The sequence below is a fragment of the Phocoena phocoena genome, chromosome 10 (genome assembly GCF_963924675.1).
Source record: "Phocoena phocoena chromosome 10, mPhoPho1.1, whole genome shotgun sequence".
Taxonomy (NCBI): Eukaryota; Metazoa; Chordata; class Mammalia; order Artiodactyla; family Phocoenidae; genus Phocoena; species Phocoena phocoena.
The window spans coordinates 85,810,386-85,827,062 of NC_089228.1; the positions used below are offsets into that span (position 1 = coordinate 85,810,386).

At 44.0% G+C, this 16,677-nt stretch overlaps 1 protein-coding gene across 3 annotated transcripts in view; it reads left to right on the forward strand.

The window, feature by feature from the left end:
• The window catches only part of KIAA0319 (KIAA0319 ortholog), a 47,513-nt gene extending 34,823 nt beyond the window's left edge, over positions 1 to 12,690 (forward strand). For 2 of the 3 annotated variants that reach the window (XM_065884628.1, XM_065884629.1), the window contains 6 exons: positions 653 to 812; positions 4,193 to 4,335; positions 6,313 to 6,435; positions 7,908 to 7,998; positions 9,820 to 9,911; positions 12,512 to 12,690. In XM_065884628.1, coding sequence (XP_065740700.1) covers positions 653 to 812; positions 4,193 to 4,335; positions 6,313 to 6,435; positions 7,908 to 7,998; positions 9,820 to 9,911; positions 12,512 to 12,690 — 788 coding nt within the window. Of the gene's footprint in view, positions 1 to 652; positions 813 to 4,192; positions 4,336 to 6,312; positions 6,436 to 7,907; positions 7,999 to 9,819; positions 9,912 to 12,511 lie in introns of those variants that run through there. The other variant, XM_065884630.1, reaches the window with a different exon arrangement.
• The last annotated feature ends 3,987 nt before the right edge of the window (positions 12,691 to 16,677 follow it).

Consider the following 16,677-nt stretch of genomic DNA (forward strand, 5'->3'; position numbering starts at 1 on the left):
GTGGGGCTGGTCCGTGAGCGGAGGCTGCGGGGAGAGGTCAGCCTTTGGGGCTCCTTGCAGATGACAGTGGAACCTGGTGTGGGAAGCTGGGTCCACTTGGAGGTTTCCTCTGCCTGTGGTTATCTATCCCCAAACAGATCCAGCCTCCTAACTCATTAGGGAGAATTGGGTCCGGCAGCAGGACTCCCTGGTCACTTTGGTTTTCCTGCCAGAAGACAAAGACCTAATGTGAGGTGGACATGAGGTCTTCATTCCTGGGAGCGCGGAGAGGGCAGCTCCAGCAAGGTGGCCACACCGACCCCCGGCATAAACTGGGCCGGGCCCGCAGCGCTCGGAGACATAGTTCTCTTACCAGGCCCGAGGAGGTGTGTGAGGTCCCAGAATTTCACATGAGCCCAGAGGCAGATTAGTCACACCTCCTTATCATCTGGAGAAAAATGAATAGACAGCAAGCTGATATAAAAGAAGGAAGAAGTACTCTCGGATAGTGGCCCCCGTGGTACTTGGAAGAATTGACCTGAGCCCTAGAACCTAAGCGTAGAAATTACACAGGGGTCATTTAAAGCTCTTTAACTATTACACAGGCCTTGCTCCTCCTATTATCAAGCCTGGGGTTTCCAGGTGGAAAGCCCATGTCTTCTCATTTCCCCAGACCCGAAGAAGAGCGGCCTGGTGGAGCTGATCCTGCAGGTTGGCGTTGGGCAGCTGACGGAACAGCAGAAGGACACCCTTGTGAGGCAGCTGGCGGTGCTGCTGCATGTGCTGGACTCAGACATCAAGGTTCAGAAGATTCAGGCCCTCTCGGATCTCAGGTAAGAACTGCACCGTCCAGCCTGGAGCGCGTCATTTCCTCTCGTTCTGTGTCTTTGCACGCATGTTTATCCCATTCATATTCTTTTTTTTTCCTCAAAGGGAAGCAGTAAGGACAACATCATTATAGGTCCTTCCCACAAGTCTCGGTAAATGTTTGTTGATTGAGAATGTTCTGAATGAAGGCATAGGGAACGTCAGAGGGAGCTGGGTTTTAGTTCTGGTATCATCGGAGGGCATGCGCATGGTCTGGGGCACGCACGGGGGATGCCTCACAGCCAGGCTTCATCCCTGCCCCGTGTTTAGGGGCTGAGACTTCTCTCAGTGTGAGAGGATTATGGGTTACCATTGCTGTCTTCTGAGGGTCTATAAGCTTCAACCTCTTCCTTGATTTCTTATAAGATTTACAATTTTAATTGAGTTTTTAAAAAACTCTTATCCAACTTATGAACAGGGAAGTGGGATGGGGAGAGAGAGAGAGAGAGAGAGACAGAATATGGGAATAAAAACCTACTATTCATAGTAAATCCATCTGCCAGTTATTGTCAGCTATTCTGTTTAGGTTTGCTTTACAGATAACTGAAATTTACTTAGAAAAATAATAAATTTAAAATGCTCGTTATTTTTTTACGGAACTCTTTCAAAAATAGATCATACATTTCCCTTTCTTATATCAAACACTGAACCAAACACATCTGAAAATCAATTAAACCAAAAGTTGTTTCTTTTTTTTTTTTTTTTTATAAATTTATTTATTTATTTTTGGCTGTGTTGGGTCTTCGTTTCTGTGCGAGGGCTTTCTCTAGTTGTGGCAAGCGGGGGCCACTCTTCATCGCGGTGCATGGGCCTCTTCCGTTGCGGAGCACAGGCTCCAGATGCGCAGGCTCAGTAGTTGTGGCTCACGGGCCCAGTTGCTCCGCGGCACGTGGGATCTTCCCAGACCAGGGCTCGAACTTGTGTCCCCTGCACTGGCAGGCAGATTCTCAACCACTGCACCACCAGGGAAGCCCCAAAAGTTGTTTCTTTGAAAGATCAACAAAATCGATAAAGCTTTAGCTAGAATGACCAAGAAAAAGAGAGAAGACTCAAACTGCTGAAATCTGGAATGAAAAGGGATATCACTACCAACCTTATAGAAATGAAAAGGATTATAAATGAAAAGGAATTAGTTAAGATGAGGTCATACTGGAGTAGGGTGGACCCTTAATCCAACATGACTGTGTCCTTATAAGAAAAGAGACACAGAGACAGACACACAGAGAACCTGCCATGTGATACTGGAGGTAGAGATTGGAGTGATGTGTCTACAAGCCACAGAACGCCAAGGATTGCCAGCAACAGCAGAAGCTAAGAGAAGGCATGGAGTATATTCTCCCCTAGAGCCTTCAGAGAGGATGGTCCTACCAACACCTTGATTTTGGAATTCTAGCCTCTAACACTGTGGGAGAATAAATTTCTGTTGTGTTAAGCCACCCAGTTTGTGGTACATTTTTATGGCAACATTTGGAAACTAATACAGGTTTGAATAAAATCTCTCCAAAGAAAATATACAAATGCCAATAAGCACGTGAAAAGATGCTCAGCATCACTAGCTATTAGGGAAATGCAAATCAAAATCACATTGAGATACCACTTCACACCCACCAGGATGGCTGTAATCCAGAAGACAGACCATAACAAATGTTGGCAAGTATATGGAAAAATTGGAACACTCATACGTAGCTGGTGGGAATGTAAATGGTGTAGCCACTGCGGAAAACAGTTTGTCAGTTCCTCAAAGTGCTAAATGTAGAGCTACCATACGACCCAGTAATTCTGCTCCTGGGTATATACCCAAGAGAAATGATAAACATATGTCCATACAAGATCTGGCACATGGGAGACTCAAGAGGGAGGAGATATGGGGATATATGTATATGTATAGCTGATTCACTTTGTGATACAGCAGAAACTAACACACCATTGTAAAGCAATTATACTCCAATAAAGATGTTAAAAAAAAAAAAAAGAAATCTGGCACGTGAACATTCACAGCGGCGTTATTCATATAGCCCAAAAGTAGATACAATCCAAATGTCATCGACTGATGAGTGGATAAATAAAATGAATAGATATAGATATATTCATATATCTATATCTATATATATATATATATGATATATATAGATATAGATATAGATATAGATATATGATATATATATATATATATGATATATATATATCATATATATATATATATATATATATATATGAATAGATATATTCATACAATGGAATAATATTGGCAATTCAAAGGAGGGGGAAATGCTGATATATGCTGCAACCTGGATGAGCTTTGAAAACATTATGCTAAATGAAAGAAGCCAGACGTGAAATGCCTCATATGTATTCCATTTATATCAAAAGCCCAGAATAATTAAACCTACAGAGACAGAAAAGTAGATTAGTGTTTGGCAGGAGCTGAGGGGCGGCGTGGGAGCGGCTCTTAATGGGTGTGGAGTTTCTGTGATGATGGAAACGTTCTGGAATTATTTATTTAATTTTATACTTATTTTTGCCTGTGTTGGGTCTTTGTTTCAGTGCTAGGGCTTTCTCTAGTTGCTGCAAGTGGGGGCCACTCTTCATCGCGGTGCGCGGGTCTCTTCACTATCGCGGCCTCTCTTGTTGCGGAGCACAGGCTCCAGACGCGCAGGCTCAGTAGTTGTGGCTCATGGGCCTAGTTGCTCCGCGACATGTGGGATCCTCCCAGACCAGGGCTCGAACCCGTGTCCCCTGCATTGGCAGGCAGATTCTCAACCACTGCGCCACCAGGGAAGCCCATGTTCTGGAATTAGATGGTGGTGTTGGTTGCACAACTTTGTGAATATGCCAAAGGCCACTGAATTGTACACTTCAGAAGGGTGACTTTTGCGAGTTCCCTGGTGGCCTAGTGGTTAGGATTCTGGGCTTTCACTGCCTTGGCCCCAGGTTCAATCACTGGTCTGGGAACTGAGATCCTGCAAGCTGCACAGCACCACCAAAAAAAAAAAAAAAAGGTGACTTTTTATTGTAAGTGTATTATATCTCAACAAAAAGGTAAAAATGAAGATGTGTCTGAAAGTTCTCATTCTGTATGTGGTTATGTCTGTTTGCACACACACATACATTGCTCCTTTTATCCAAAGGTCTATCTATCATCAGCTGAACTCTGGGACCAAAGAGCCTTTATTTGTGAATAGAAACCAATCAATCCCTTGACCCTCAGAATACACCCCTATGTCCTTGCCAAGTGGCAGAGTTGTGGCCGTCTTCTCAGCACCACAGGTCAGATGGCTGGAGTGGATATGTCACATTGGTCACTGCATAACCGTGTGGCTCGCCTCTCTCTCTGTCTCCTCTGCAGCACCGTGATTGTGTTTTATGTACAGACTGGGCCACCTTTCAAGGTCCTCAAAGCTGCGGAAGTGGCCCGAAATCTGCACAGGCGGCTCTCAAAGGAAAAGGCTGATTTCTTGCTTTTCAAAGTCTTGAGGATTGACACAGCAGGTATGTCCCCATCAGAAATATTCTTTTTTATTTTTAGTTTTAAAGTTCAAGTAATGTAATACCTAATTGTTGTATATTCAGAATTGGATTCCACTGGACTAGACATCCCATCCAATTAAATGCAATGGGAGTCTTATAGAAACATAATTACCCAGGTTAAAGGAAAAGATTTTTCGGAGAAGGTGAAATATGATTTGGTTCCTATATGGTGGGACAGTAGCCAGGTCTCATAGTCTGTTTTTCGTTTTTTGTGGGTTTTTTTGGCAGTACGCGGGCCTCTCACTGCATCGGTAGGCGGACTCTCAACCACTGCACCACCAGGAAAGCCCTCATAGTCTTTTTTGACTTAAATAGGAATGAACTTCAATATTTCATTATCTTTCCAATTTCTCCATGTCAACCCCTACGGGAATATTCTAAAAGAATCAGATTTGCTGATCGTGGCTATGTTTTACTGGCACAGAAAGAGGACATGTGGACATCTTTGCTTTAGCATCCAGAGATTTGTTTTGCATTTATGTCTCCAGCTGGTTTCCTGCAACATACATTTGCCAACCATGCTTTGTCTTTGAGGGAAACTGGAGACCAACAACAGTTATGGTCTGTTTTTAAAACCATACTCTTTCATACTGGTCATGGTCAGAGATTTCATACTTAGATGGTCAGAACAGTATTAAAAGACAGATACGTGTTATAGGTTGGAAAAGCCATGTTTATATAATTTATTGACCTGGGACATCTCGTGCCTTAGGTTGTGAACATGGTGTTATGTAGACTCTTGGAAATTTAAGATAGATTTTTTTTTTTTTTTTTTTTTTTTTTTTTTGGCGGTATGTGGGCCTCTCACTGCCGTGGCCTCTCCCGTTGCGGAGCACAGGCTCCGGACGCGCAGGCTCAGCGACCATGGCTCACGGGCCCAGCCGCTCCACGGCATGTGGGATCTTCCCGGACCGGGGCACGAGCCCGTGTCCCCTGCATCAGCAGGCGGACTCTCAACCACTGCGCCACCAGGGAAGCCCTAAGATAGCTTTTAAGTGCCTTCCAGTGGTACCTCTTTTCTTAGTGGCTTGCCTGACGCCTCTTCCTGGCACCAAACTCATTCATATGTGTGGATGGAAATGTGGTCTTTATCCCAGGTCATTTCAATAAACACTGGGGACTGTGATACCATTTGGGGAGTAAAATTTAATTTGTTTCAGATGTATACCTATCCACAATTGACTTTCTTTGTAATATGGAGTAAATTAATTTTTTTAAGAACTCCTTTTTTTCTAGCTACAAAAGTAGTATTTATTTATTGTAGGAAATTTAGAATACCCAAGAAGGCAAAAAAAATTAGAATAATCCTTTAGATTCTAGAGTCTAGAATTCCCACCATCCAAAGATAACTTTTGTTAATATTTTGATGTTTTTCCTTCCAGTTCCCCCGTCTCTAGAAACACGTTAATACAATCAGGATAATTTGATATATAATTTTTTAATCTGGTATTTAACTTCAAATCATATTATGACCATTTTCTCAAATCTTTTAAAATTCATCCCTCAATAACATATTCATGACCTCACAGTACTCCATCCTAGATATGTTCCACAACTTATACAACCAATCCTCTACTCACAGACCGTCAGGTTGATTTTAAATAATGCTGCAATGTAGATAAGTTTTTGTGCACATCCCCAGTCATTTTCACTGGATAAATTCTTAGAATTTCTCTTTCTTAAGCCAAAGGGTGCTACGTTTCTGCTACATGATTAAGGCTTTTGTTTCACAGTTCAGGTGTTGGCATATTTCTGCCATTTGCTTCCAGATGAGATTGTCGATTCGAGAGACTTTCCCTGGGACCCCTGTTCATAGCGTAAGAGTCTCTTGATTCAACGAGATGCCTCTGTTCAGGGTCTATGCTATGAAAAGACACAGCTGAAGCCAGGGAGCCCCTTTTCTCCATGGTGACCTCTGTCCCACTCGCCTCCTTGCAGGGTGCCTCCTGAAGTGTTCTGGCCATGGTCACTGTGACCCCATCACAAAGCGCTGCATTTGCTCTCAGTTGTGGATGGAGAACCTGATCCAGCGTTATATTCAGGATGGGGAAAGCAACTGTGGTGAGTCCTGGTGTGGTGGCTTTGGGTGAGGAGCCTTCAGACAAATCATTCTGAACTGTCAGAAAGATCTGCCTAGCTTTGCAGCTGTAAACTCAACCCTTTTCTCACCCGAAGCCAAGCGAACGAGCTCACGTGGTGATGGGTTAAGATCCTCCCACAGTTCACCTTGGGGGTGTGTTTAAGGCTTTTCGTAAAACTTCCCGATGAGGAGATTCACCTTGGCAGAGCAGATTTGGCTAACCATCGCTGGCGTTGCTGAGAAGGCTGCTTTGGGCTACATGGTCCCCATTTCCACATTGCACCTGCCTTGACTTGAGCTGAGTGTGACCTTCTGGTGAAGTGGTCCCTGGTGTGGACCTGGCTGGAATCAGATGAACAAGAAAATTGGCCCATTCTTCCAGGCTGTCTGCCCAAGGAGGCACCAAAAATTGGAACTACCACCTCAGCTGGCCAAGCTGGTGCCCTTAAGTCTCTTCTGAGGAGGGAACTGTATTTCAATGCCAGTCTATTCCTAAGAGTAATTTTGTTTTCTTGGGGATGTAGATGGACATAATTGGCCAAAAAATTAGGATGAGCTGACTGCCAAATTATGTTCCCACTCTCTACTACATAAATATTTGAAAATAGCCAGCCCTTGGATTGTTATTCCAAGGAGCATATATAACATCTAATAGAGGTAAACCTTTTGTTTTTGTTCCATTGGTTTCTCTCTTCCTGAGTTGCTGGTGCAGAACTTTTTACCCTGGATTTCCACAAGATGTGGGGGAAGTGAAGATCAGGTAGCTTCTGAGTGGCTGTCTGGCTCTGTGAAAAGCATCTTCATGTCATAGGTGACCATACACTTTATTTGCTTTATTCAAACCAGGCCAGAACTAGTTTTGAGGTTCTGTGATTCTGGAATGAATATATTTTTTGTTTGTTTGTTTGTTTGTTTGTTTTGCGGTATGTGGGCCTCTCACTGCTGTGGCCTCTCCCGTTGTGGAGCACAGGCTCCGGACGCACAGGCTCAGCGGCCATGGCTCACAGGCCCAGCCACTCCGCAGCATGTGGGATCTTCCCGGACCGGGGCACGAACCCATGTCCCCTGCACCAGCAGGCAGACTCTCAACCACTGCGCCACCAGGGAAGCCAATGGAATGAATATTTTGATGTGACTTTCATGGGTGTTTAAGAGGCCTTACTTTTTAACTGATGAATTTATTTTTTTCTGATTATTCTGTTCTCAGGTCAGTGTGAAATATGTGCTCCATGAGGTCCCTGAACCAGCTGGATGAAAGTGGGGTGGTTTTAAGTTGTTCTTGATTTATTTGTGTTTCACCTTGCTTAGGCTCTCGACCAGCCTGGCGAGGTGGTAGCAGCACCACAGATGGCTTTGCTTGTGAGGACTCAGAAATATTCATTGTGAGTCATTGAAATAAAGCTGTTTTGCAAATGGTATGTAACATGTCCACTCTGGTTTTCTTGTTTTTCAGAGTGGAGTGTGTTCTATGTGACAACATTGGCTCTAACTCTTGTCGTGCTAACAGGGGGTTTAACTTGGCTTTGTATCTGCTGCTGCAAGAGGTACCTGGCACGCTTACTTATGTCTTTGAAATAAAGACGCAACATTGAAGGTGATATGACAGTTCTAGCGGCTTTTGCTCGGGTTTGTGAAGCTGCTAAACTGTTTGAGTCACTCATTTTATGAAGAGAAACTTGACTTTAAAAGTACTTTATAATGCATCCTCCCCCACGAAGCTTATGTGCCTGGTTAAATAGAATAATACTAGAGACAGCTTTTTTTCATTGCAGCTCTCATATTTTCTAGAAGAGTCAGTGCTTCTGTATCAAATCTAATGCTCTTTTCTATCAGTCTCGCATTATGTTCACTAGAATAGTACCTAAGTGGCCTGACTAATCCACCCTCGGTAGAGAAAGGCGTTGTAGAAGTAGACTGATCTAAATGCTAGATTTATATTATTTTACGTATGTGAAGCAACAGTCTAATCTACCTGAATTCTATTTCATAAATGCAAAACTTTAAGCGAACTGAATACTATCACCAAAGAGAGGTTTTGCTTTAGATTTTTCCTTCTTTTTTCCCATGGAGCTGACCGCTGAGAAGCCCCAGAGCTGCCTAATTGTCCGAACCTTCCATAACCCCATGCTTGACCCTCTATAAGGAGATTTGTAGGAACAGTGATTACTCAAGTCCTTAGAAGACAGCATTGGGTCCGCTTTCCTATATGGAACTCTATAAATGCTCTCCAAAGAAGACGTGATAAAAAGAAATAATGGTTATACCAAAATAATAGTTATTTTTCAGAGATCACTTATCAGTTTTTTTAGTTTTATTTGTGGTTATTTTCCCAAAGGTAGGACTGGTGAAAGAGAGCACAGGCACTTAGAGGCCTCCACCCCATTAAGTTTTCCCAGAACCATCTGGGATGATGGTCACCCTGCTGTGCTTGGCTTTAAGAATTCTGCAGCTTTGTGACATTTGTATCAAGTAGATGAGCACGATGATGACGAGAGTGATTGACTGTGAACGTTTATTAAGTGTTTGCCATTGTGATGAATGGTTCTAAGTGCTTTCTGTGTATTATCTTATTTAGACCTCCCATCAACCATATGAGAAAGGGACTATTCTTACTCCCATTTTACAGGTGGGAACATGGAATCACAGAGGTAACAAAAAATGATGTCAAAGTCACCCCGATAGTAAACCCAGGGTTAGAGGCCCATGCTGTTAATCACCAAGCTATCAGAAAACTGCCTTTGTTTGTTCTCTACATATCTTAACCATAGTGTTGATGTGTATTTTCAAATTATCCCCTGAAGCATAGGATGAGCTCCATAGGATCAGCCCAGTTGTTTTTATGTGTTGACTGAGTTATTGCTTATTCCTTTGGGGGAATTTATTATCATTTCTGTTGGTTTTTTTTTTTTCTGACTGCCAGTTACATCATCTTTTCATTCCTGCATCTTTGGACATCTCAGGATAGTATAGGTTCAGGGGAAAACTTGCTATATCCAGGTTTTTATGAGGAAGGAATGACTCATGGAGAAAAGCTTGCTAGGCCAACACACAGGTATTGAGAGTTTCTGGAAAGGTCCCTGGCACCTCAGCCTGAGGACTGGGTGAGAGCCTGCAGTTAGGAGGGTGATAGCAGTATGGCCCTTCTTACTCTGACATGTGTTTCTTCAAGATGCACGATGTACCTCAGACTCACCAAACTCAGATCTGGCCGTGTATGCATGTCCTTAATAAAAGATGCCAATTAATAGAATGTAATAAATTCTAAAGGCAAAACATTTCCTTTGGTGTCCTCCATGTGTTTGAAATCCTGGATCCTAGTTACCATTTCTGAGAATCTGGGTTGACCTTTTCTTTGTTCTTTTCAGACGAAAAAGGACTAAAATAAGGAAAAAAACAAAGTACACAATCCTGGATAACATGGATGACCAGGAAAGAATGGAGCTGAGGCCCAAATATGGTAAGGCAGCCTCCCAGATGATTTCCTGGTGCCTTTCCATTATTTGATCCAGGTGTCTGAGTGTCACCGTAGGTGAAGGGAGAACAGCAGGCCGGAGTGGGCGCTTTAACCGGGGAGGAAGAGCGAGACTGGGATTCTGTGAAGAAAATCAACCTACTTCAATCCCGGGGATATGCTACCTGGGAGGCGATAGTTGTATTATACACGTAATGAAATCTTGGCAAAGTGCTTTGAGGCATGAATGGGTGGGGGATAGGAAATGCCTATTATGGGTAGAACCAAATGACCCCAGGAATAAGACTGCTTTTCAAACAGGTGTCCCCAGTGCCTGGCTTTTCTCTACTCATGGTTGGAGGGTGGGGCCTGTGATGCTGTTTCACCCTGGCTCATCTCTGAATGCTGTTCCTTTTAGGTCTGCCACACACAGAATGCCCCAAAATAACACTTGGACTTCAAGACCAAACATTTTTCAGTGTCTGCATTAGCTAATCAGCCATGTGTATAGATGGACACAAAAGCTTTTACAAACAATTGACTTTGTTCACGGCATGAATTGATCCCCATGCTGAGAACTACCTCTTGACCACCTCAGTTAACGCTCTGGTTCTCACTTATTAACCCTTGGAGACTAAAAGAACCTTCTCTGGCCCCCTGCGGCTGCTGAGCACTGATTCTGTGGGCTTGTCATAATTCTGGATTGATGACGAAATTGACTCTTACAGAGGGCTGTAATCACTTTCGAAGTTGTGAGATGCAGAACGTTGTCCACGGCAAATGTCATGTATCTACCCATGTATCTGTCATGTACTTTTACCCAGGTACATTTACCCATGTAAATGTCATGTATCTGCACAGACCCTGAGTTAGGCCCTGGAGATGGGGAGGAGAATGAAGCATAGGGCCCGCCTTGGGGCACTCAGAGCCCAGAGGAGGATAATTACACCAGAGTCAGAGTCCTACAGAAGCCGGATGATGCCCTGTAGGAACATAGAGGCCAGAATGACTGAGCGTTTATGGAGAACGTGGTTCGGGCCTTTGGCAGGGGAAGCGTCTCAGGAAATCCACATAATAGCGTGCATTTATCAGGTGCTCACCATCTGTATTACATAACTAATATCGGAGGTGTCATAAAGAGACTTTGTACCTAAGAGCTCAAAGTGCTTTTGGGCGCATTGTCTCACCCACCTGCCTCCTAAAATACACTCCTCCTTCTGGCAGTCCTGTTTCTACTCACAGCCCCGCTGTGTTCCTCATTACCAGGCTCCAAACCTCAGACACCGGTGCTTGGTCCAGGATGCCTTGTCCCCACTCCGGCCACTCCATCCTGCCTAATCTCTTGCCCTCTTTCCTCATCGTTCTCACCACCACCCTAGTTCAGACCCTTGTGATCTCACCTGTGGACTAATAGTAGCAACAGTAATAGTTAGCAGGTACTTAATGTTTAATATGTAGGAGGTACAATTCTATGCACTTTACCACTGAATTCCAATCCTGCCAACAGCTCTATGATTATCCCCATTTTACAGAAAGGGAAACTGAGGCACAGAAAAGTTTAGCAACTTGCCCAAGTAACAGAGCTAGTAGGCGCCAAAGGCAGGCGGGACAGGCCGTCTGCTCTAGAGCCTGGGCTCCCTTCCTCCATGCTGCGCTGCTCCGTGTGTGTGGCTGGCTCTCCAGCTATTCCTCTCTCTTCCTTCTGTCCTGCCACTGGGTTTTAGTAATATCTTAAAACAACATTTTAATCGTGTCACTCCTTTGCTAGTAGGACAAAATCCAAGCTTCATGGCTTGCCTTGGATTCATGTGCTTTTCTATGAGATCCCAGCCTCTTTTTGTGTTTCTTTTTTTTGCATTTCCTACGTGAATCATTTGCTCCAGACTGCTTTCTGCAAATATTTCTGGATGTCTCCGCATACTCTGTGCTCCTCCACTGTCCTCCTGTCCAAACCCTTCACTCTCTTCAAATCCCATCCTGTGTGAACGATCCCTGAAGCTTCTAAGTGCGCACTTGTCTCTTCTTGATTCATGTAAAATTTATTTTTAAAACTTTCTTGCCTGTCATGAACCCTCATCTCGTCTTTGTCTTACATCCTTAGCTAGACACTATAAATTCTTTGAGAACAGGGGTCACGTACCTGTCCCTTCTCTTATTTTAACTCCCAGCAATCAAATATTCTACTAAAAATATTTGATGGGAACAAGTGGTAAAATCATAATGGTTTTCATTTATTGAGTGCTTACTAAGTGGTAAATGCTGGCAGGAGCTTTACATGCACGAGTTCACTTAACCCTCACCATAAACCCATGGAATAGATGCCTTGTTATCTCCTAATTTAATAGATGAGGAGACTGAAAGCCCAGAGAGGTTAGGTACCTTGCCCAGGGTCACACAGCTGGTGAGTGACAAAGCTTGGGCTCAAGCTCAGCAGTGATTCCAAAGCCCCTGTTAATACTCACTAGGAAACCCCAACCGCCTGCTGCGTTGTGAGTGATCGTTTCGCATGTGCAGAGCGCATGACTCCGTGCATGGGACCAGAATGATGGGCAGCTGAGAGGGAAAATGCCCTTCCCCCCAAGATGCACCTGTCTGCTTCTCCCTAGGTATTAAGCACCGAAGCACAGAACACAACTCCAGCTTGATGGTGTCTGAGTCTGAGTTTGACAGTGATCAGGACACAATCTTCAGCCGAGACAGGATGGAGCGAGGGAATCCAAAGGTTTCCATGAATGGATCCATCAGAAACGGAGCTTCCTTCAGCTATTGCTCAAAGGACAGATAATGGAGCGGTTGTGAAATGGAAGGACGCCCACAGGAATCCTTTAATCCAGGACAGTCAATGGGAGTTAAAAACTAAACTAACTCTTGTTAGAATAGCGTGTTCCCATCCTTTCACCCTGGGCTGGAGGTGTGTCCCCATATTTTAAAAGACCTGTCTTCTGGGGTTTTTGAGACACAAACCAAAACAAAAACGTTGCTCTTTTAACTGAGATGCTCGTTAACGGGAATAAAGGTTGGGTGAGGGGCTAAGGTATATACTTAAAAGAGTTTTGCGTTTTCGTAGCTGGCACAGTGTTTTGTTCCTATGTTAAGAGAAAGATTAACCTGTTTCTATCTGCAGACCCTCGCAGAAGATGAGTTCAACATGGTGTAAAGAGGGCCAACTTCTCTTAGGAGCTGTGATTGCCTTTAAAGACGACTTTCCAAGCATGGTTTCTGTCGTAGGACCCTTGGAGTCTGAGGGCTGTGTGTCTATATATATATTTATATATATATAAAAGATACTTTATCTGAGGACTGGGTTGTCCTCTGTCCAGCAAGTTTTCTGTGCTGAAGAGACACCCATACAGAGCCCAGCTCTCCTGTTCTCACTCTTTTGCTACGCCAACCACCATTTCTGTGCTCTCTCTACAGAGCAGCTCTTGGAAGTCCGAGAGTTAAATAAGAATTGTATTCTGAGGACTGGAGGCGACAGAGAGGGAGGTGGGGTTTGCTGACTTTTAGGTTGAAGGTTGAAGGTAGCATTTTAGCATGTTTCACCTTTTCTTTCTCTGAGAAAAACAAGCCACACTGAGGCCTCTCTCAGTCCCAGTTTACATGAAACACAAGAAAAGTGATTATTAATTCCTTAGACATTTATTGAGCATGTGCTATAGGCCATGCATTTGGACCTCTATCAGTAGGAATAAAGACTCAGCAACTCGGTAATATATACAGGCGGGCCTCCGTGTCCATGGATGCAGGACCCGTAGGGATGTGGGCCCCATGGATGCAGAGGTGGGAGGGTGGGGGAGGGCCGACTGTATTCCCAAACTCTGAAATACAATCAGTCTTAATGAGGATGGTGTGCTTATGATACTCGGCCCCTACAGGTACTTTCCCTAATAACTTGACACAGATATCCACTTCATATGTTTAAAAATATATTAAACCCTTTTCTACTAAATATCTTATTTTAAATATATGAAAAAAACATTAAAGCATCCCCAACCCCAGAGCAGCACCCCCGAGCAAGGACTTGGAGTTAATTGTAGCCTGACACGTTGGCTAGCTGATTGTTCCCCATCCGCCCATGGTCCTGAGGCTGGGGGCCTGGGTGGTGCCCTTGGCATTCTTTGTGGAGAGACTAGAATGAGAGGTGGGGCCCGTCACAGACAAGTGTGACCTAAGCAATATTCTGTTGCACAAGCCTCTGTCACACGAGGGGAAAACTAGGATTGCTTTGCTATGACTAAGTGGAGAAGCAACGTGATTAAACTGTCAGGTTGAAACCATCAGGACAGGACAATAGAGAAAACAGTTCCCATGGGCCTTGGAAAAAATTAAGCTTTCCGGTGCTTTTGTTCCTGCTGCTAATATTCATCCTCATGAGAACGTCTTACTTTTACTTATTCTGCTTTATAAGCAGTGGCAAAAAAAAAGTAAAAAGCACAGGAGGGTGATTTTAATTTTAAAATAACTTCTCTGCTTATGTCTACACTTTCTGTATATCCAGCCAGTTCAATACTATCGATGGTGTTAGAAGGAAAATGTGATACTTTTTACATGAACATTTAGCTTCATACACTTAAAATCTGCCCTACCCAGTGGCCAGGGTTACATTATTTTTGTGCACAACTGGAAATTTCTGGCACAGAGGATGGCAGCCTAAATATGAGGTCAGTAGAGCACAATGATGGAGAAGGGAGTGATCATCTGTGAAGTGCTATGTACATAATACACATATTTTACATACTCCATTGACCCTTACGGTCATCCTGGAAAAGTAGATATTCTTCTCATGTTGCACATAATGAAGGCCCAGAGAGTTTAAGTAACTTGCTCAAGGTCACGGCCAATTAGTGGCGGATCTAGGAATCGAATGCAAATTTTGTAAGCTGCAAAGTCCATGCTTTCCACCCTCCTCCCCTACACAAAGAACTCCCACCTCCAACTGTTGGAGGGCAAATTCTGGTGGACCTTTTGGACCACTTGGAAGTTCTGTTCCTAGGACCAAGGAAGACAAAGGGAGAGAAGCCTGCCTCATCTCTTCTGTTGGATCACCCCCAGGGCCACCCCTCCAGGTCACTCCTCCTTTTCTGTCTCCAGCCCCGCTGGTCTGATCTTTCCACCACAGATGGATCTTGAATCTATGCTGCAGCAGAAATAAAGACCACACCAGTGATCAGAAAGTGGGTCCTCTCGTTATCGGAGGAGCAGAGCGTGAGGTGGAATGGCAGCCAACATTCTTCTCTTGTGCACTTTGCATTAAGGGCCTTGGGAAGATGAATGTCACTAGCAGCTCAGGATAGATGAGAAAAGCAGGGCCCGAGAATGTGGGAGAGGGCATTGGTAGGGCTCACAGGCTGACAAGATTCTTAGCTGCTTTGGCTGAAGTCTTGGTTTTATTTTTTTAATGTTATCTTTTTCCCATGTATTGACAACGTATCATTTCCAATATAACACTATTAAACATATATGCTAATCTGAATAAAGGTGTCTGTAGTCTCTGTAATGCCTCCTTGTTGTTGAGGAGGATGGGAATACTTATTCTTTCTGCTTCTGTGTGGAGGGATTTCCCTGGAGTAGGAGGCAGCAGGCTGGCCCACGACCTGTTTTTGTGCAGCCGGTGAGCTAAGAATGGTTTTTACATTTTCAAGTGGTTGAAAAAAATATCATATTCTGGGACACGTGAAACTCACATGGAATTCAGATGTCAGTGTCCATAAATAAAGTCTTACTGGAACACAGGCACACTCATTCATTCCTTTGTGCTACAACAGTAGAGGTGAGTAGTTTCAACAGAGACTGTGTCTCAAGCCTAAAATATCTATTATCTGAACCCTTACAGAAAAAATTTGCTGGAGCCTAGAGTAGCACCCCCGGCTCCCTCCCCGTGGGGGACAGGATTTGGGGAGGCACTGAGGGTGCTCAGTGCTGCCTGTCTTCTCTCCCCTGCTTAGATTCGGCTGCCGCTGGCTGCCAAAAGAGTGCATTCCCCTGGTTTCTCTGACATTAATGGGTAGTCTGCCCTCTGCTGGAAAAGGCCTTCAGTTGGGGGAGGTGCAAATTAGATTAAGGTGTGTGTGTGCTTAAACTACATCCCCTAATCTAGTTTCCATCATCCGTGTGACTCTTGCATGGAAAAACTGGTGAAATTGGTATAAAGATCGTATGAACGGTGTGTATTTCCTGGTTTTGATATTGTGTTAGTTATGTAAGATGTTAAGCTGTGGGGGAAGCTAGGTGAAGGGTACACGGGAATCTATTACTTTTGCCACTTCCTGTGAACTTATAATTACACCGTGCCCTCTGTATCCGCAGAGGCAGAACCGCGGATCCGAAGGCCCGACTGTACAGTGCTATTTTACATCAGGGACTTGAGCATGGGTGGATTTTGGGATCCATGGGGGTACTGGAACCAATCTCCCACGGATACTGAGGGACGACTGTATTTAAAAACAAAAAGTCAAAAGATTTTGAGGGGAAACATACAGATTCATGATTAATCGCGAAACACTAGAAGCGTTTCCATTAGTCGGGAACAAGTTTTTTAAAAAGGCAAAACCATCATTTCTCCTACTAAATGGTCCATAGAGCCTCCCTTTTTGAGATGAGCTTAGCGAACAGCCAAGCTTCCTTTATTTGAAGCCTACATGGTGAGAGTTACTACCTCCGTTCTCCTGAAGATGGGCCCAGAGTTGCAGTGCTGAGTCTTAGCGTAACAGGAAAAAGCACATAGCCTTATATAATCTGACAGAACATCTGAAAAAACACCCTTGTCCACTAA